Source organism: Pongo abelii, chromosome 15 (genome assembly GCF_028885655.2).
Source record: "Pongo abelii isolate AG06213 chromosome 15, NHGRI_mPonAbe1-v2.0_pri, whole genome shotgun sequence".
Lineage (NCBI taxonomy): Eukaryota > Metazoa > Chordata > Mammalia > Primates > Hominidae > Pongo > Pongo abelii.
Window position 1 is genome coordinate 22,701,224 of NC_072000.2, and position 20,421 is coordinate 22,721,644.

The 20,421-nt window shown below is 60.5% G+C and overlaps 3 protein-coding genes across 3 annotated transcripts in view; 2 read left to right on the top strand and 1 right to left on the bottom strand.

Moving 5' to 3' along the window:
- Positions 1-15,909, bottom strand: part of LOC134760004 (olfactory receptor 4N4C) — a 222,055-nt gene extending 206,146 nt beyond the window's left edge. Inside the window, exon 1 of the mRNA XM_063715371.1 lies at positions 15,622-15,909. The gene's annotated coding sequence lies outside the window, so the exon portion shown is untranslated. The remainder of the gene's footprint in view (positions 1-15,621) is intronic.
- LOC134760007 (espin-like) lies at positions 294-2,306 on the top strand. The gene has a single exon (XM_063715393.1). The coding sequence runs from the start codon at positions 548-550 to the stop codon at positions 1,094-1,096; it is 549 nt and encodes a 182-aa protein (XP_063571463.1). The 5' UTR covers positions 294-547; the 3' UTR covers positions 1,097-2,306.
- Positions 1,741-19,976, top strand: LOC134760116 (MAP7 domain-containing protein 1-like). Its single transcript, XM_063715794.1, is given in 16 exon segments — positions 1,741-1,862; positions 3,331-3,443; positions 3,575-3,690; positions 4,073-4,268; positions 5,240-5,511; positions 5,803-5,955; positions 6,270-6,328; positions 6,833-6,969; positions 7,110-7,347; positions 7,648-7,871; positions 8,014-8,351; positions 8,569-8,770; positions 11,239-11,384; positions 11,469-11,732; positions 17,123-17,202; positions 19,537-19,976. Coding segments are annotated over 16 exon segments (2,937 nt in total). The 3' UTR covers positions 19,814-19,976.
- The last annotated feature ends 445 nt before the right edge of the window (positions 19,977-20,421 follow it).

Sequence of the window (20,421 nt, forward strand, 5' to 3'; positions counted from 1 at the left end):
GGGGGCGCCCCCCTGGCTGCAGCAGGCTGGTGACAGAGCCCTCTCCCACCCACTCTCTCTGACGTCCAGGGCTCCCCGGGAGGGGACGGGGGGCGGGTGAGGAGGCCTCGGAGGGGGTGAGGCTCTGAAAGCCCACGGTGGGCGCTGTGTCTCTGCAGGGGAGTGAATGCCCAAACCAAGAACGGTGCCACGCCCCTGTACCTGGCGTGCCAGGAGGGCCACCTGGAGGTGACGCAGTACCTGGTGCAGGAATGCGGCGGAGACCCGCACGCGCGCGCCCACGACGGCATGACCCCACTGCACGCCGGGGCGCAGATGGGCCACAGCCCGGTCATCGTGTGGTTGGTGAGCTCCGGTCCCGGGCCGGGGGGAGGGGAGGCAGGGCGGGGAGTGGAGGGAGCGGGGCCATCGGGGTGGGGCGGGGGACCGGGGACCAGGCCTGCAGGAGCCTGGCCCCCAGCCCCCGCCCCCTCTCCCCGCCCCTCCCGCCCAGGTGAGCTGCACCGACGTGAGCCTGTGGGAGCAGGACAAAGACTGCGCCACCGCCATGCACTTCGCGGCGAGCCGCGGCCACACCAAGGTGCTCAGCTGGCTGCTGCTGCACGGCGGGGAGATCTCGGCTGACCTGTGGGGCGGGACCCCGCCGCACGACGCCGCCGAGAACGGGGAGCTAGAGGTCAGCTCGGGCCGGGGTGGGGGCGCGCGCCCTCTGCTGGCACGGCGCTCTCGGCATGGCCCTGCCTGGGCACGGGGGTCCCAGCTCGCGGCCGCGGCCGGGTCCTCACTGCGTGCCCCGCAGTGCTGCCAGATCCTGGTAGTGAACTGCGCGGAGCTGGACGTCCGCGACCGCGACGGGTACACGGCCGCCGACCTGTCGGACTTCAACGGCCACGGCCACTGCACCCGCTACCTGCGCACGGTGGAGAAACTGGTACGATCCCTGCGCTGCTCCTGTCGCATTCTCTCTTCTCGCCCCTCCACTCCAGTGGTGGGTGTCGTCACCCCTTTTACCAAGGAGGAAGCTGAGGTTCAGGGACGTGAAGCCCGCTACCCCACACGACCTCTCAGCCTAGAACCACTGCCTACTGGGGACTGAGGGAGTAGAGGCACAAAGGTTAATGGAAAGAGAACAGGGAAGAACAGGGTCACCCCAAGGGGTAAGGCTGGAGAAATCACCAGACAGGCCCCATTGGGAACAGGCAGGCTCATTCACCTACCCATAGACATTAGCTTGGGTATAACTCACAGCCACCCTCTGCAGAAGAGAGTGTAAGTGTCCCGTTCCACATATGGATAAAGTGAGTGTGCGGGGCACCAGGATCCCATCACCAGTAAGTGGTAGAGTGGAGAACCTACCTTGATGGCCTGACCAGGAGCCACCTCTCGGCCCCTGCACCATATATTTGCTGACTTCATGGCTGGGTCATAACTGGAAACCCATGCTACTCTTTTAAAATTATGTTATTATGGTGAGACAGCCACGAAGTGACCTACTGGGACTTGAACTCAGCTGTGGATGTCTCCAAGTGAGGGCTCTGCACCATCTGGTACAATGCCTGCTTTGAGGCAATAGGCAGGGAAGAGAGTGGGCCTCGCAGCCAACCCCAAAAGGATGCGGACCAACTCCATGGGGCAGCCTGGCCGTGGAGGGGCTGTGAAATGAGGCCCGGAGAGAAGAAGGCAGATGGTCTGTGCTCTGAGCACTGTCTGTCCATCTGCCCTCCCTGCCAGCACAGGGGGATGGTCCTGGCTCTGGGGGCTGCAGAACACAGCAAGGCCCAGAGGCCAGAGGCTGCAGGCGGGCCTGAGGATGAACTTCCCCCCAAGAAAGAGTCTCTGAAAGAGAATGAATGGCCCAGCAGGTAGTGAGCACTCTGTCACTAGGGTATATAAGCCGGAATGGACACCGGGAAGGGCATTTCTGCATCAATGGTGGATCCCCTTCAGTTAAGAGAGTCTGTGACTCTGTTGAGGGACCGTGGGGGGTGGCACCAGAGTCCAGGGCACCTGAGGACCTCTCTGGATGCAGCTGCTAGTGGTCATAGGACAGCAAACACTATTCATTGGATTCTGACTTAGGCAGGTACCCTGCCGAGTGCCTTAAAGGTGTAATCTCAGTTACCCTTCACAGTACATTAAAAAAATAGTTGGCTGGGTGCAGTGGCTCAGGCCAGGCACTGTGGCTCATGCCTGTAATCCCAGAACTTTGGGAGGCCGAGGCTGGCAGATCACGAGGTCAGTAGGTCAAGACTATCCTGGCCAACATGGCGAAACCCCGTATCTACTAAAAATACAAAAAAAAAAAAAAAAAAAAATTAGCCAGGTGTGGTAGCACACGCTTGTAGTCCCAGCTACTCGGGAGGCTGAGAATCGCTTGAACCCAGGAGGTGGAGGTTGCAGTAAGCCAAGATCGTGCCACTGCACTCCAGCCTGGTGACAGGGCAAGACTCCGTCTAAAAATAAAATAAAATAAAATAAAAAAGTTGACAGGCCGAGTGTGGTGGCTCATGCCTGCACTTTGAGAAGCTGAGGCGGGTGGATCACCTGAAGTCAGGGTTCAAAACCAGCCTGGTCAACATGATGAAACCCCATCTCTACCAAAAATACAAAAATTAGCTGGGTGTGGTGGCGGTCGCCTGTCATTCCAACTACTTGGGAGGCTGAGGCAGGAGAATTGCTTTATCTCAGGAGGTCGAGGTTGCAGTGAGCCGAGACCGGGCCACTGCACTCCAGCCTGGGCAACAAGAACGAAACTCCGTCTAAAAAAAAAAAAAAAAAGTTGATGGTATGGCATTTACTGGGCGCCATGTCCTGGAGCTCAGCAGAGCAAGTAGTGCTGTTACCCCCATTTGCAGATAAAGAAACTTAGGCACAAAAAGCATAGGTGACTCGCCCAAAATAGCTAGTAAGTTGGGGAGGGGAAGTTTGAAGCCACTGTCCCAGACTGCAGAGCTGGGTGGCTCAGGCCTGGCGCAGTACACCTGCTGTGTCCCAGCCTCTTATCTGCTGTCTACAGGGGTCAGGGCTTGGTGCCCTCAGCACCCACTGCTGTTGCCCAGGTAAAGAGCACCTTTGGGTGCTGCCCACGCCACCTCCTATGGCTCCCCTGACTCCTGCAGTAGGTAGCAGGGCCTGGTCCCCTGGAATGGGTGGGGTGTGTGTGCCCTGGTCCCCTCACTCAAGCAGGACCAGCTGCGGCAGGGACAGATCCAAACCACAGAAGACGCTGGCCCAGAAAAGGCAAACACTCCCGCAGAGCCCCTAATTACGGGGCCAATGAGCGCGGCCGCCAAGCCGTTACCTGCTGCCAGTCCTGCCTCTCTCTCCCAGGGGGCTTGTGACACTTCTTAGGCAGGGAGGGGGCATGGGGCAAGGAGGAGCAGGCCTGGGCAGGAGGCAGCGGAGCAAGCGGGCTTGCCGGCAGCAGGGGCAGCATGGGCAATGTAAGCAGGGCCCCCACCACAGCCCCCTCTGCACCGGGAGGGGACAGGCCTGTGGTCAGACGCACAGACCGGGCAGGGCGGGGGAATAGCAGGCCTGGCAGCCTGAGCTCTGGCTGCCCATCACTGCTCAGCTGTCCATCCAGGCCCCACCCTTACCCAAAGGTCCCCATCAGGAGACAGGCCGGGCTGGTGTTGGGAGTCTGCCCCAGGTCCCAGGTCCAGCGAGGAGAGCCGGCTTGCCAGCCAGGTAACTAGGGATGGGCCTGTGCTGTGCCCCTCCCCATGGAGCCTCTGCCGATCCGTGAGGGAGAAGGCAGATCTCCTGGCAGTTCTCCCCTTGGGGTGCAGCTCAAGGCCCCCTCCTCGTTGATCTCTCCACCCTCCTAATCAGGGAGGAGCCAGGGGAGGGAGTTTCCCAGGAACCTGGGTCCTGCTGCCTGGCAGGGCTGGGCTTGAATCTTAACCTGGAGGAACCTGAGAGACCCTCTAGTGATGGGGAAGAGACCCCAGAGAGGGGTGTGGCTTGGCCAAGATCCCATGGGGAAGGCATGGCTGAGTAGGACCCTGGCTTGGAGAGCAACGCATCTTGGGGTGCTGTTGCCTTCATGGCCTCCCTGCCGCCCCTTCAGAGCGTGGAGCACCGCGTGCTCTCCCGGGATCCATCCGTGGAACTGGAGGTGAAGCAGCCGAATTCAGGCATGTCCTCACCCAACACCATGGTCCAGCCTCTGAACTTTGACCTCAGCTCGCCCACCAGCACCCTCTCCAACTACGACTCCTGCTCCTCCAGCCACTCCAGCATCAAGGGCCAGCACCCTCCACGTGGTGAGTGTGCCCAGGAGGAAGAGGGGGAGGGAGAGCAGACTGAAGCCAGACTACTGGGCTGTGAGGGTTGGCCTTGGGCCAGCCTGCCACAGCCAATATCGGAGACCACCCTCATCATTTGCTTTTAAACATGGGGAGATGACACCCTTTCTGGTGAGAGACAGATGTCACTCATACTTGTGTGTGCTCATCACAAACATACATGTACATCCACATGTACTCTCCCCACCCACAAAATCCACGTGTGCCGCCCACCATTCAATATTCTTAGCTACTCACACACAAAAGCACACACTTGTACATGTGTACATACAGCATACAGATATGAACACACATACAGAGCCATGCTAATATCCGCACACACCCACCTTAACAGAAGCACACAATGCTCTATTTCCATACTACAGATATGCACACACACACACAACCATGTCCACAGAGCAATGCACACACATTCGTTAATACAAAGAAGCATGTGCACAAATGCGTACACACTCAAACATACACAAATGCAAAATCGCCTCGGCAGACTGCAGGCTTGTGTGTACACACACCCTGACCATGCCCTGAGCATGGGCGTCCGTCCACTTGCAATGCCTGCTTCACGCCGCCAGATGGTGGCCTCCAGACCTGGCAGGGGTGCCCTGCAAAGATTGGATGTGGCCATCCATACTCCCAAGGAGTAGACCCTCCCCTTACAGGTGACCCTGCCCTCTAGACACACCAAAGCCTCCAGTGCTTCCCCTCCAAACTGGAGTGCCTGGTCTTCCCCCAATAAGTGCTGGGCTGGGGCAGGGCAGGGCCAGGGAGAGGAAGCCCAGCAATGCCAGGGGCCACAGCAGGTGTACCAAGTCGTACCCAGAGCCCACCTTGGCACTCGGCAAGTTGTTTCCAGGTGGTGGAGAGTCTCAGTCTTGGGGGACAGCCTGTCTGCATGCTCCCAAATCTGGCCCTTCCTTCTGCCTCCCCAGGCCTTTCCAACACTAGAGCTGTAGACACACAGAGCTACATGGACATGCTGAACGCGGAGCTGGGCCTGCCTCAGGGCACGATTGGGAAGCCCACACCCCCACCACCCCCACCCAGCTTCCCCCTACCATCCCCACCCCCAGGCACCCAACTGCCCCTACCCCCACCTGGCTACCCAGCTCCCAAGCCTCCTGTGGGACCACAGGCAGCTGACATCTACATGCAGACCAAGAACAAACTCCGCCACGTGGAGACAGAGGCCCTCAAGAAGGAGGTAGTGAGCCCTCAACCCCTGCCTGCCTCCCAGCAGGGGGACTGGGCTGACGGGGGCCAGTGAGGCCAAAGGCCTGGCCTCACTAGTGGACAGAGGGTGGGGGTCCCTGAGTCCATGGCATGTTCAAGAGTCAAAGCTCCTGGCGAGTCCCACGAGGCATCAGGGCTGGACACTGGACTGGGAGGAGAGTAAGAGCAGGTCACTGCCCTCCATGGGAGCTGGGGGGTGAAGGACGCAGGTCCAGACAGCTGTGCCTCCCCAGGAACTGAGCCTGTGCCACCTCTTGCACAGAGTGGCCGGGTTGTCATGGAGTTGACAGAGAATGCATGGAGACTGCCCCTCCCCAAGCATGCCCCCAGCCCCCACAGCCCCAGGCTCAGTCGGAGAGTGTCACCCAAGGGAGGTGGCTGCCAGGTGGAAGGTGCCAGTGGCATGGCTGTGGAGGTAAGGGCTGGAAGGAGGGTGGCGGGAAGGTGAGCAGGCCCTAGCAGGGCTGGGCGCCTACCGACAGTGGGGGCTGGGAGGAAGTGAAGCTGTGGCTGGTTGCAGTTTGGGGCTTGAGCTCCTGGGGGAAAGGGCCAGGCCTGAGCTGGGAGCCCTGGAGGGAAGCGAGCCTGTGTGGAGAGGATGAGGCCAGTGTGGGCAGGTGGAGTGTGAGGCGCCAAGGGATGTCTGGGGCCTGCAGCCGCCTGGCTGAGGCTCTGGAGCGAGGGTTGGGGCAGAGGTCTGGTCTGAGCAATTCTGGGTATCCTGGGCAGGGTGCCCTGGGGAACACTGGCGTTCTGGCCACAGGAACAAAGCAAGGATGGTCTAAGAGGTGAGGGGACAGCCTGAGGTCACAGGTGGCCAGATGTGGTGTGGCAGCTCCCTGGGGTCCTGCTGGAGCCTGGGACCTTGCAGTTCTCTCTGAAGCCCAAGGCAAAGCCACCCCAGGGCCAATTCATACAAGGTGACTCAGGTCACAAGGCCACTGGGCAAGGGAGCCATGGGAGGGACACCGAACCTGCAGGCCAGCTCCAGTAGCTGCCCTCTTCATGCCACCTTAGACCAAGCTCCCACAGTGGCTTCCCCTTTCATCTCTGGGAGGCAGAGGGGGCCCTGGAATCGCTGAGCTCCCAGCACAGACTGTGGGCCCCGCCCAAATCCACAGGACAGGTGGCCCAGCCAGTGCCCCGTCTCCACCGCTGAGCCCAAGTGCCAGGTCTGTGTGGTCCCCTCCTGGCTGTGTGAGCCTCCTCCCGGCTGTGTGCGTCCCTCCCAGCTGTGTGTGCCCCTCCCGTCTGTGTGCGTCTCTCCTGGCTGTGTGCGTGCTGGGCCGCAGGCGCCAGGGCCCGGGCGGGGAAGCTCTACAAAGGGCTCTTTGTGTCGCCGCGGCGCCTCCCGCGCAGGTGCCTGACCGCGGGCGGGAGCAGGGTCGGCGTCGGAGCCTCCGGGCTGCAGGGGGCGCGGAGCGGGCGGGTTGGCCCCGAAAACAAATCCTGCGGTGTCGCGTTTCCTGCAACGTGAGCCAGGTCGGGCGGAGTGAAGGGTCTGAGGCCACCGCAGGGACGCGTGGGCTGGAGAGTGGGGCAGGGGACAGCCCCCACCCGGTCACTCAGTCTTTGGCCCGGCCGCCTCACTCTCCCTCACTGAGCTGGGCCTAGTTGGGGGCGGCTGCGACGGGGCGGGAAGCGGCGCTGTCACCCGACCCCGCCTTACGGCCCCTGAAATCCGAGGCTTGAGCGCGGGTGTCGGTGTCGCTTTCGTGGATGGCGATGGTTTCCAGATGCAGGAGGGGAAGGGTGGGGACGCGACCCGGAGCCAGGAGCCAACTATGAGAGGCCCCCTCTGCCCACGGTCAGCCCTCTCCCGTCTCGGGCAGGGATGAAGGTGGGGGCTCAGCTCCCAGCTTAGGGAGAGGCGCAGGGGGCGGGGTCACATCTGGCCGGGGGCGGGTGCAGAGCCAAGGCCAGGTGTGGCAGAGTAATTGGCGCCCCCGTGGCATCCGCGACGGCTGGCGGGGTTCGGCCTGGGATTGGCGGGCACCGGGTGATGTCAGGCCGTCGGAGCCCATAGGCTGGCCGTGCGCGGGCGGCTGTAACTTGAGAGGAAGTATCAGGTAACGCAGGTGTCGGGTCCTGCCGCCCCCGCCGCCAGGTGCACAGGGAGGGCCACCAGCACCGTGGCAGGTAGGAGCAGCCCCCGGACGGGCAACCGGGGTCCGGAGCAAGCCGGAGCCTCGGAGAGCACAGGCTCTGGAGGGGGCTCCCTCTGGCCCGGGACCCCCGAAAGGCAGGGCTCCGCGGAACCCTGGGGACCCGCAGTCCTTCTGACAGCCGAGAGTGGAGTGCAGCCGAGAGTGGAGTGCAGCCGAGAGCCTAGTGAAGCCTCAGCTGGGAGGTGCCCCTTCTCTAGCTCCCCCTGGCCTCGGGGCTGGGCCACCCCGCCCCTGGGCCCGCCCCTTCTGGCCTCAGTGGGGGCCCCTGTGCCCCTTGGCCTGTGCCCAGTACCCCTCCCTGTAAGGCGGGTGGAGCCTGCCCTTCCGCGGAGGCCCCCATGAACCTCGCCCGCTGCCCACCGTGAGAACAGGGGGTCTAGGAAGTCGGCTGCTGCACCTCCCGACGGCCGCTGGCCGCGAGTCCCCAGGAGGTGAAGAGCTGGGTGGGGAGGCGTGGGGGCGCCTACCGGGCAGGTGCCCGAGCCCCATCGGTCACGGCCACGACGGGCTGCGGAGGCAGGACTCCAGCCGCAAGCCCCGCGCCTTCAGCAAGCAGCTCAGCACGGGGGACTACTACCGGCAGCTGGGCCGCTGCCCGGGCGAGACGCTGGTCCCACGCCCGGGCATGGCGCACAGCGAGGAGGTTCGTGCCCGCCAGCCCGCGCCCGCCGGCTGCCCGCAGCTCACTCGAAGGCCTCTCCGCTCCCCCGCAGGCGGCGCAGCCGTCGCGGATGCTACAGGGGCGCCAACTACTCTACCACACCTGGCCGCGGCTCTGCATCCGCCCCCGGCCAGATGTGACCCCGAACCCTGCGCCTCTCCCTAAGCTGGGAGCTGAGCCCCCACCTTCATCCCCGCAGGCGGAACTCCCTGGGAACCACGTGCCTAACGGCTGCGCCGCGGACCCCAAGGCGTCCAGGGAGTTGCCACCGCCGCCCCCGCCGCCGCAGCCGCCAGCGCCCCTGCCCCAGGCCGCGAGTTCGCCGCCGCCGGTCCCGCCTCTGCCGCTCGAGGGCGCTGGCCCTGTCTGCGGGCAGCGCCGCTCCTCCTCGTCCACCGGCAGTGAGTAGGGGCAGGTTGAGGGGTAAGGGGCGGCGCTAGCCCTGAAAGGGGAGGGAAATCTAGACACCGCCCCCTTCCCAGCTGTCACTGCCCGGGTCCTTCCTCTTCTACATGTCTTCCGGCCACCCCTACCCCATTGAGTACTTGACCCTAAGAGAGGGCTCTGGGTTGCTTGAGGTCCTGCCAAAGCAGGACCCGGCTGCAAGGCCTGGGGCAAGTCCCTTCCCCAATCTGGGCCTGCCTCCCACCCGCTGGCTGTGTGGCCTGGGCAAGTCCCCTCCCCTCTCTGGGCCTGCCTCCCACCGGCTAGAAAGGGCCTTCCAGCTCTGGCGCTGGTGTTTCCCATGAGCTGGTGCTGGTGTTTCTGATGAGCTGGTAATGGAGGGACACTTGAAGTAGAACCAGCTTCAGAGAGGCCCCACAGCTGGCCACCCTTCCCCTTGCCCTGTCTATCCTGAGCCTCTATTCCTCTCTCCACGTCTTTCTCTTGTCTTTCCAAGCAGCACAGACCTGAAGCCTTCTTAGATATGCCAGGAACTCTTCCTAGCCAGTTCCTGCCAGGGGCCCTGGGCCAGCCAGAGCCTGGCTATGGGGGCAAAGCTGTGACCCACCATGTTTCCCCCTCCCTCCCGGGTGACTTCCCTAGGCATCCTTTTTTAAGAGCTAGACTGGTGCAGGATTCCTGGGCTTCTTTTCTATAGGGTGGGACAGTGTCCCCCTGCCAGGACACCTAGAAGGCCCAGGACAGGGTGCCTAGATGTGGTGCTCCCATCCCAGCCACTCAGGGCAGAGATCATGCTTAGTGGCACCCCCAAAGCTTCATCTCCCTGACTAGGAGTGCAGAGCAGAGCTTGTCCCCCTACAGTTCCTATGGAGCCCCAGCCCCTGCAGACCAGAGCCCATGGAAGCATGTCCAGCACCTGCTGAGCCTCCTTCTCCTTCCCTCCACAGCCTGCAGCAGGGCTGGATTTAAGGGCAGAGAAAAATACACTCTGGGCTTCCCCAGACACCCCCACCCAGCACATCCAGGGCTGGGTGCCCTACCCCAACCCAGTGCCAAGGTGGAGGCCCTTGCTAGGGGCTACAGCCAGTGGTGGCCCTGCCCAGCCCTCAGGGGCACCAGCCAAGCCAGGAACTCCATGGACCACCCTCATGGGGCCCCAGAGCAGCCTGAGCCAGGGTCAGTTGGGCAGAAAAGCTCCTCCTCTCTTCTCCACTTCCCCACTCCTGCTCTCTCTGGCCCGCTCCCTGTCCCCTGCTGTCCCAGTCTCATCCTGGCCCCCTCTCCCTCCTAACTCTGCTGTCACTTCTCTCCTCTTGGTCCCTAGAAGTGAGAGTCCTGAGGCACAGGAAGAGTGAGTAGTTGCATGTGCGGCTCCTGGCTGAGGCTGAGGCACGGGGTGGGGGGAAGAGGCAGGAAAAGCAAGGCAGGAGGGGCCCAGACTTGAGGAAAGGGCAGGGGCAGGGGCTGGCAGGCGAGAGAACCTCGATGCGTGGGTGGGGCCTTGCACCTCATACCTAACCTCATACCCACATATGCACCCAAGCATTCTGCGCCTGGCTGATGGTTTTGCCTACATAAATGAGCCAGCCACACCGATTTTCCCTTTCTCCTACTCTTCTCCTCCCAGTGACTGCATTCTGGGATCCCCAGCCTGGGAATCCAAGAGCTGTCGGCCCATTTATTCCTCCCTCCCAGACCTGACCCCTTCATCAGGACTCAAGAGACCTCCGTCTCCAAATCTCCATTCCCCTCCTCCGGCTAAGCCGGAAAATGCACCCTCTGCCCTGGGTGTTTGCATATTACCCACCTGCCCTTCTTCCTGGGTGCCGCCTGTAGCCTTAGTAAGGGCTCTGCTTTCCCCTAGAGTGGAGCTGTGCTTTGCCATAAATGTGCTCCTGGCTTGCAACCAATGTGTCTGCTTGTGCGTCTCTCTGTGGGTGTGGTGGGGAGGGAGGGGACCAGGTGGGTACTTGCACTCTGGGGTCCGGACTCTGCATGTCCATGGATGCCCCAATGGACTCAGTTCAAGGGTCACTGAGGCTTTGCTGATGTAGGGAGAGGGCCAGAGGAAGGCTCCACCCCAGCCGGGCTGAGCCAGGGAACCTGGGACAAAGGTCGGGTGGCTGATTCCAGGTAGTATTTTGGAGCTGCGCACTCAGTGGCTGGGCGGGAATATATGCCCAAGAGCCACCATGAACTCCCAGGGGCCTCCAGGCAGGGGCCCTCCATCCCGTGAGTAGGGTGGGGAGGATGGTGGGGTTGCCACAGTCGGGGAACCAAGGGCCCGCCTCTGGGGGCCCTGAAAGCTGCCTGCGGGACCTGGGATCTGGAGAGCTGCCCGCTGGCCCCGAGGATAGGCACCCATCCAATCTTGGCTTGGGAAGGGGGCTGCAGAGGGGCGGGTGAGGGGTGGCAGGGATGCAGCCCCACCCTGGCCAGTGCCTCATCTCCTGCCTCCGCATAGGCACCAAGTCTTTCAACATGATGTTCCCAATGGGCGACAACTCGGAGCTACTGGCTGAGATTAAGGCAGACAGGAGCCTGAAGCCTACCCCGCAGAGCAAGGGGCTGACCACAGTGTTCTCAGGCAGTGGGCAGCCGGCCTTCCAGGTAGGCGGGCCCAGCAGGAGCCTGCGACCCGGCTTCCCTGGCCTTAGGCCACTGGGCGCTCAGCCCCACTGCTTCTCCCCGCAGCCCGATTCGCCGCTGCCATCTGTGTCACCTGCACTGTCACCAGTCCGGAGCCCCACACCGCCAGCTGCGGGGTTTCAGCCGCTGCTCAATGGAAGCTTGCTTCCGGTGCCGCCCACTACTCCTGAGCCGGGGGTGCCGCTGGACATGGAAGTGCTCATCCCTAGGCACAATGAGCAGGGCCGGCCCATGCCCGAGTGGAAGCGCCAGGTGATGGTGAGCAAGATGCACCTGAAGATGTAGGAGGAGGAGGAGCAGAGGCGGAAGGTGGTGGGGCGGGGTGCCCAGGGAGCCCTGGGGTCTGCATCTGGATGCACAGCCCATCCCCCACGCCACCCCCAACACCAACTTCGGGACCTCCTATTTTCTTTCTTTCTTTTTCCTTTTTTTTTTTTTCCCTTGAGACAGAGTCTTGCTCTGTCGTCCAGGCTGGAGTGCAGTGGCGCGATCTCCGCTCACTGCAACCTTTGCCTCCCGGGTTCAAATGATTCTCCTGCTTCAGCCCCCCAGATAGCTGAGATTACAGGCGCATGCCACCACGCCCAGCTAATTTTTTTGCATTTTTATTAGAGACGGGGTTTCACCATGTTGGCCAGGGCTGGGATTACAGGCATGAGCCACCGTGCCTGGCCATTTTCTTTAGGGAAAGCAGGGTGGCATGACCCCGTTTGGGGCTTGTCCCAGTCTCCACACACACCCCTAGCAGCTTGTCCTTGGAAGTGAGACAGCAGCCTTTCTCAGACTCTCCTTCACCTGCCTAGCACCTGGGATCTGGTTAAAAGGCCTGTTTGGATTCAGGAGGTCTGGGCGGGGCTGAGGCTCTGCATTTCTAGCCAGCTCCTGGGTAAGTCCGCTGATGACGCTGGTCCAAGGACCACACTGAGTAGCCAAGAGGGCTTTGGTCTCAGTCTTAGGGACCTGGGCTCCATTGCTGCGCTGCCGCCTTCCAGCTGCCAATACTGAACCTCATCCAGCCTCAGTTTCCTTCTCTGTAAGGTGGGCTGATCAGCACCAGCTGGCAGGATGAGTTGCCTTCCATTCATCCAACAACTATTCCCCGAATGCCATTTATTTTTATTTTTTATTTATTTTTTTGAGACAGGGTCTCACTCTGTCACTGAGGCTGGAGTACAGTGGTGCGATCTTGACTCAGTGCAACCTCCGCCTCCTGGGTTCAAGTGATTCTCCCACCTCAGCCTCCCGAGTAGCTGGGACTACAGATGCCTGCCAACCACACCTGGCTAATTTTTGTATTCTTAGTAGAGACGGGGTTTCAACACGTTGGCCAGGCTGGTCTCAAACTCCTGGCCTCAAGTGATCCGCCCGCCTCGGCCTCCCAAAGTGCTGGGATTACAGGTATGAGCCACCACGCCTGGCCCCCGAGTGCCATTTATGTGCCCCACACACTTGTAGCCTCTGGGGATTCATGGTGAAAATATCAAGGCCTGCTCTAAGGTGGCTGCGGACATGTGTGAGTCACCAAGCACACAAAATGGGGCAGTGTGAGAGAGTGGGTGGCAGTGGAGAGAAGTACCTGGGCTGATGCAACACAGCCAGCTGCAATGGGGAACGCAGGGGACTGGGGCAGCCCTAACGGGCCACCTTATATGTGTGCTGGGGGATGTGTTAGGGAAGGAGAAGGTGATGTCTAAGGTGACACTTGGAAGATGAGTGAGGGGTGGCCAGGAGGAGAGGGGGCCGAAGAGCCGCAGGTGGGACAGGGCAGTCTGGAAGTGAGAGTGGATGTGGCCCTGACTGTCCTGGAGGAAGGGGGTCGCTGAGTTGGAGACATCTCAGTGGGGGCCAGGTTACCAAGACCTGGCCAGAGACCTAGAAGAGAACGGACTTTCTCCTGGAGCACTGGGGAGCCAGGTGCAGGGAGTGTTAAGCAGGGAAGAGGCTGCTTCCTATTTGTATGTGGGGAGTGGATCCCATAGGGTCAAGATGAATCAGGGACCTCTGTGGAGGCGATGGCAGGCCCAGGGGGGAAAACTGGACATCAGAGGTGGAGAAAAGTGAGCAAATGAGAATATTACGGCGCCCAGCTGTCCAGCAGGACAAAGGGAGGGGAAGGGTGGGCAGCTCAGTGGAAGCTGCAGCTGCAGCCTCTTTAAGAGCGGAGTGGCCTCTCATTCTGCACAGAAAACATTGACCACAGGGAGCGGAAGGCTTGGCCACAGGGGAGCTGGAGAAGGCGTCATGAGTCTGGGAAGAGAGGCCTCACAATAGCCGCCCTCGGATGGGTTGGGGAGGGCCACCGCGCTTCTCAGCTTCAACGTCTTTCGCAAGTTCCTTGGGTGGTGTAATGAGCGAACAAGCCAGGCATGGAGACCCAGTCTGCTGGCCTGTTCTTGCCGCCGCACCAGCGACCAGCGACCGGCCGTGCCCCCCGCCAGCGACCAGAGTGGACACTGCCCAGAGCCTGGAGCGGCGGCTCAGGCCGAAGCCTCACCCCAGCGTCACCCCCGCCAGCCAGACGCGGTCCCTCCCTCCAGATGTAGCCCCGCGGAGCCATTACACCACCCAGGACATGCAAAAGGTTCCCGGCGCCAGGTCGGAAGCTGGGCCAGAGGGAGACGCGCCTCCCTCCCCTCTCTTGTCTTCCCCGCCTTAGCTGACGGCGGCCAGCTCGTGCTGCTACCCCGCGAGGGCTGGAGGTACTCCCCCGAGCACTACGCCATCCTCTGACCCTTTGGCGAGCTCATGACCGAGGCCGACATCCTCCGCATGGAGCAGCAATCGAGAACCTGCTGGCAATCCTGTGCCTCAGGCGGGCCCACGGTGTCCGGGGGCTCCCAGTCGGCCAGCGGGCCGTGGGCGGCGGCGGCCCTGGGCTGGCCAGAGCCGGCCGCCACGTAGTCGTCCTCCAGGATGGGCTCGCGGCCCGGGGCGCAGAAGCTAGAGGCGCGCCTGGAGCAACTGGAGCTGGAGCTGAGCAGCTGTTGCCCATCTCGGCCGCCCTGTGGAGGCCGCACTTCACCCTCGACCCGCGCCGAATGCATGGCCGCGCCGCCAGCCTGCCCGCCTGGTGCAGCAAGATCTCCACGCTGCTCAAGAGCATGGCCACGCTGCTGGCCGCGCTGGGCGGCCGGCCTGCGCACCTGGCGGAGCTGCTGACCGCTGACACGGGGCAGTCGCTGGCGCCGCTGCCCGAGGCGCCCTGGCTGCCGGGGCCGCTATGCCTGGGCCGCTCACACTCGCTCAACTGGTGCCGCGAGGCTGTGGCGCGCGAGATCCTCGAGTGCGGCGTCTCCATGCAGCATCTCCGCGCCACCTACGAGCTGCGCGCACTGGACGCGGCGCCCCCGAGCTGTCCGCGGCGCCCCCGAGCTGTCCGCGGCGCCCCCGAGCTGTCCGCGGCGCCCCCGAGCTGTCCGCGGCGCCCCCGAGCTGTCCGCCGCGCCCCCGAGCTGTCCGCGGCGCCCCCGAGCTGTCCGCGGCGCCCCCGAGCTGTCCGCGCCGCAAGCCCCCGCAGTCCGCTGGCGCCCCGGGCCGCGAGCCCATCCTGGAGAAGGACTACGTGGCTGTCGGCTCTGGCCAGCTCAGCGCCGCCGCCGCCCACGGCCCGCTGGCCGACTGGGAGCCCCCGGACACCCTGGGCCCGCCTGAGGCACACGATTGCCAGGCGGCGCTGCCTGAGCCCGAGCAGCTGGCTCGCCGGCCGCCCCTCTGCACGGAACTGCGCTGCGTCCAGAACTACCTCGACCTGTGCAAGGAGCGCATCGTTTACCTCTTCCTGGAGCACTGGCGCCGCTGGGCCTTCCGCGGACCAGGCCGCCGCGCCCAGGCGCGTCTAGGCAGACTGCTGCCTCGCGTGACGGCCGCCTGTGCTGGCCGGAGCTGGAGGCCACGGACTCCCCCCGGCTGCGGGCGAGCAAGGGCGAGGCTCACAGCCCCGACGAACGGCTGCGGCAGCTGCTGAGGCAGCGGCAGGCGGTGGGCAAGCTGCTGGACCACTGGCGGAGCCTGCTGCGGCGCGTGCCGGCAAGCCCGGGCCTGGCGCTCGGCGTGTACTGGCCCCAGCACTTCCTGTGGCCCCTAGACTGCGGGGCACCTCCGCGCTACGAAAGCCTCACGCTGGACCTCTTCATGCTCAGCTACTTCCAGCTACTGGAGATGGGCCTGAGCCGCGAGGAGCGCAAGTTCCACCACCCACCGTGCTACGAGCTGTTCCACCGGCTGGGCAGCTACCCGTGGGAGCGCATCCGCCTCTTCCACCGCGTGGTGCTGGAGGAGGTGGAGGCCGGCAGTGCGGCTGGAGCGACGGCTTCGAGGACCTCAGGCACCGGTTCTTCGGAAACGGCCTGGAGGCTGAGCCGGCCCCCAAAGAACAGGCGAAGAAAAAGGAAGAGAAGGGGAAAGAACAGGAGCGGACGGAAGAGGCCGCTCTGGTTCAGAAGGGGGACCCGGCCGAGGGGCAGCGCGAGGCCCTGGCCCCTGCGCCACAGCCGCCGCCCCCGCCCCCGCCCGCCGCGCCCCCCTCGCCCGCCGCGCCCCCCTCGCCCGCCGCGCCTCCCCCGACCTCAGACTCTCCGGGTTCCGAAGCCCCCGCCGAAGACCCCTTGGAACTGGTGTCTGAGATGGGCGAATTCAGCAACGAGGACATCTGCCGCTACATCGACCGCAGCTTCTCCTTCTGGAAGGAGAAGGAGGCAGAGCTGTTTGACATCTGAGCAACGGAATTCGGAATTCGCAGTTGACCCTCGAGCGTCTTAACGTGGGCCTGGACGCCTGTCTGACGCCCTCCAGAGGCGTGAAGCAGCGGGAAGAACCCAGGAATGTGGCCTTGAGCAGCCTGGAGGGCCCAGGACCAGGCTGCCTCAAGCCTCTGAGGTCTCATGGTGAGCAGGCTGTGGGGCGTTGGTAGGATAGGCAGGACAGGCACAGAACAAACCAGGTGTCCCCCTCTCGCCCCGTGGCCTTGCTGAGCTCTGTGTGGAGCCAGGCAGCAGAAGAAGCCCCTCTGAGTGAGGGGCTGCGGCTCCTCCTTGGGGCAGTGTGGCCTGCTCTCTGGTTTTCCACTGGAGTTCACAGCTACCTCCTTGGCTGAGGTCAGGGGAGCCACGTGTGCAGTGTTCTGTGTGAAGTGTGGCGTGTACAGACCCTTTCTCCTCTGTAACATTCAGGAAATACAACTCTTTGCTGTAAACTGCCTATGTTGGACACCACACCTGCCCCTGATGTCATTGCAGCCCCACGATTGTAGAGCACGTATCCACTCTATTGGAAAGAGGGCAACCATGGGCTGAAGGTTCTTCGCAGGGGAGCCAGAGTCAGCCTGAGTCTCCCTGAGCCAAGAGGCTGGGTGGGGGCTCGCACCTGCGTCTGCCCAGAGGTCTTGGACCTGTGGCCATTGGCCACCTGCCCCTGTGGGGAATCAGGCTCAGGACCTCTGGGTCCCAGCTACTTCTTCTCTGCTTCTGTCCCACTCAGCTCTGATCTCTCTGGTGCCTCCTGTAGGACACAAGGGTCTGGGTTACTAGGGGAAAGGAGGCCAGCTCTGAGGGGGTGTGACCAGGCACCTCCATCCACTTGTCTCACAGAAATGCATCAGAAGGGTCACTTCCTCTGACCCTGACTCCTTGAGGTCCCCAGGTTGAGGGTGCTCCCTATCTCCCAGCCCCTGCAGGGCCTGAAGCTTTGTGGTTGTGTTTCAGGAGGAGGAGGAGGAGGCCTGGCTGGCCAGCATGCCCGCCTGGAGGCGGGACCTCCTGCGGAAGAAGCTGGAAGAAGAGAGGTGAGCTGGCGGTCAGGCAGAGGCTGGCCTGGCAGGGTGTCTTGACTGCGCCCCTGAGGTGGAGGTACCAAGTGACACTGTCTGTTTTTCCTTCCAGGGAGCAGAAGCGGTGAGTGCAGGGCTGGCCCCAACCTGCCACCCTTACCCCCACCCAAGTCACAGAGGGTCGTCCCTTCATCCAGGCCAACTTAAGTGCACCCTCCTGTCTCTTGGCCCTTGTAGCACAGCCTCCTTCCTCCCTGTAATATCCCAGACTGCTGTCCCCCAGAATCTCTCTTTCATGCTCTGAGAACTTTGTTCCCGGTTACTCAGTCCCTGCCTCCTATTAACCTGGCCTTTTCTACCCTTCAGTGAACCTAACCCCAGTATCAATCACCTTGATTGTCTGGCCCTTAGAACGTGTTTTCTGCCCCTAGTAATTTCACCCAGCCCAGTGCTGTCCGATAGAAATATAATGAGAGCCACAGATGTGATTTAAAATTTTCTAGTAGCCACAGTGAAAATGTAGAAGGATATAGGTGAGCTTAGTTTTAGTACTATTTGACACAAAATATCAAAAATATTATTTTGACACATAATCAATTATGAAAATTATTAATGAGATATTTTATACTCCTCTTGTAAAAGTAAGTCTTTGGCCAGGCATGGTGGCTTACACATGTAATCCCAGCACTTTGAGAGGCCAAGGCAGGGGGACCACTTGAGTCCAGAAGTTTGAGACCAGCCTGGGCAATGCAGTGAGACCTCATTCTGAAAAAAAAAAAAAAGTGGGGTTTCACTCTTGTCACCCAATCTGGAGTGCAGTGGCGATCTGGGATCATGCAACCTCTGCCTCCTGGGTTGAAGTGATTCTCCTGCCTCAGCCTCCCAAGTAGCTGGGATTATAAGCATGTGCCACCACACTCAGCTAATTTTGTATTTTTAGTAGACATGGGGTTTCACCATGTTGGCCAAACTGGTCTCAAACTCCTGACCTGAAGTGATCCACCCGCCTCGGCCTCCCAAAGTTCTGGGATTATAGGCATGAGCCACCAAGCCTGGTCTTTATTTATTTATTTATTTATTTTTTGAGACAGAGTTTTGCTCTTGTTGCCCAGGCTGGAGTGCTATGGCACAATCTTGGCTCACTGCAACCTCTACCTCCTGGGTTCAAGTGATTCTTCTGCCTCAGCTCCCAGGTAGTTGGGATTACAGGCGCCTGCCACCACGCCTGGCTAATTTTTGTATTTTTAGTAGAGGCCGGGTTTTGCCGTGTTGGTCAGGCTGGTCTCGAACTCCTGATCTCAGGTGATCCACCCGCCTCAGCCTCCCCAGGTGCTGGGATTACAGGCGTGAGCCTTCGCACCAGGCGTGCAAAATTTTTTTTTTTTTAGTTAGCTGCACGGGGCTGGGCGCAGTGGCTCATACCTGTAATCCCAGCACTTTGGGAGGCTGAAGCGGGTGGATGACCTGAGGTCAGGAGTTCAAGACCAGCCTGGCCAACATGGTGAAACTCCATCTCTACTAAAAATGTAAAAATTAGGTGGGCGTGATGGCGCATGCCTGTAATCCCAGCTACTCGGGAGGCTGAGGCAGGAGAATCACTTGAATCTGGGAGGCAGAGGTTGCAGTGAGCCAGGATCACGCCATTTTGTACTCCAGCCTGGGCAAGAGAGTGAGACTCCATTTCAAAAAAAAATTAGCTGGGTGGGCCAGGCTCGGTGGCTCACACCTGTAATCCCAGGACTTTGGGAGGCTGAGGCAGAATGATCACCTGAGGTCGGGAGTTCAAGACCAGCCTGACCAACATGGTGAAACCCCGTCTCTACTAAAAATACAAAAATTAGCTGGGCATGGTGGTGCGCTCCTATAATCCCAGCTACTCAGAAGGCTGAGGCAGGAAAATCGCTTGAACCTGGGAGGCAGAGGTTGCAGTGAGCCGAGATCGTGCCACTGCACTCCAGCCTGAGTGACAGAGCGAGACTCCGTCTCAATAAAAAATAAAAAAATAAAAAAATTAGCTGGGCGTAGTGGCACACAGCCGTGGTTCCAGCTACTCGGGAGGCTGAGTTGGGAGGATTACCTGAGCCCAGGAGGTCGAGGCTGCAGCGAGCCATGATCTCACCACTGTGCTCCACCCTGGCAACAGAGCGAGACCCTGCCTCAAATAATAATAAAACTTAGTCTTGAAATCTTATTGCTCTTATTGCCTAAGGAGGTTCTGGGTAGGGAGTTCATTTTAGATCTGCTTTTTTTGTTTGTTTTTGTTCTTATCGAAAACTACCTTTGCAATCTCATGTTTCTCTTGGACCCTCTTTAGTGGCCTAACTTCTTCAAACCATGATTTTCTTGTAGTTCGTCAAGGTGGCTTTGGAGACAAGTCTGGCAACTGTGGAGACCCAGAACCCATCTTTGCCTTGAGAATGCAGAACTGAAAGAGCAGATGGGAGAAGAAATGTCTGATGGATGGGAGACTGAGGAAGACAAGGAGAAGGGCAAGGTGATGGTTGAGACTGTGGTTGCCAAAGAGGGTCTGAGCGAGAGTAGTCTTCAGGCTGAGTTCAGAAAGCTCCAGGGAAAACTGAAGAATGCCCACAATGTCATCAACCTCCTCAAGAACAACTTGTGCTGAGTAGCAAAGAAGGGAATAGTAAACTTACTCCGGAGCTCCTTGTGCATCTGACCAGCACCATCGACAGAATAAACACAGAACTGGTTGGTTCTCCTGGGAAGTGCCAACACCAAGAGGAGGGGAATGTGACTGTGAGGCCTTGTCCCAGACCCCAGAACCTTGACCTTGGATGCCCACCAAGTCAATGTGAGCTTAGATGGAATGAAAAACAATTGGAGAAGGGCTCGAAATGACAGTGTTTACTTTAAAACGTTCTCCCATGTGAATCAGGAGGTACCAAGAGAAGGGTCTCTTTGTACCACAAACAATAGTAATAATATTCTGCCTACATTCAGCCTTTAGAAAGCCTTTTACAACATAAATATTTCTTCAGTACTTAATTTTTCAGATAACACACTAGGCATTGGCACGGGGCAATAAAACCAGTGGCTGCCCTTGAGATACTTAATATGGTAAGGAAAGATGGCACATAAACAGGTAATTTTAACAGGAGGGGGTAACTGCTGTAACACAGAGATGCATCAGGTTATGAGGCAGCCCAGACAAGTGGTATGTAATGACATCCCTTCGTTATCAGTGCCATTTTTTTTTTTTTTTTTTTGTCACAG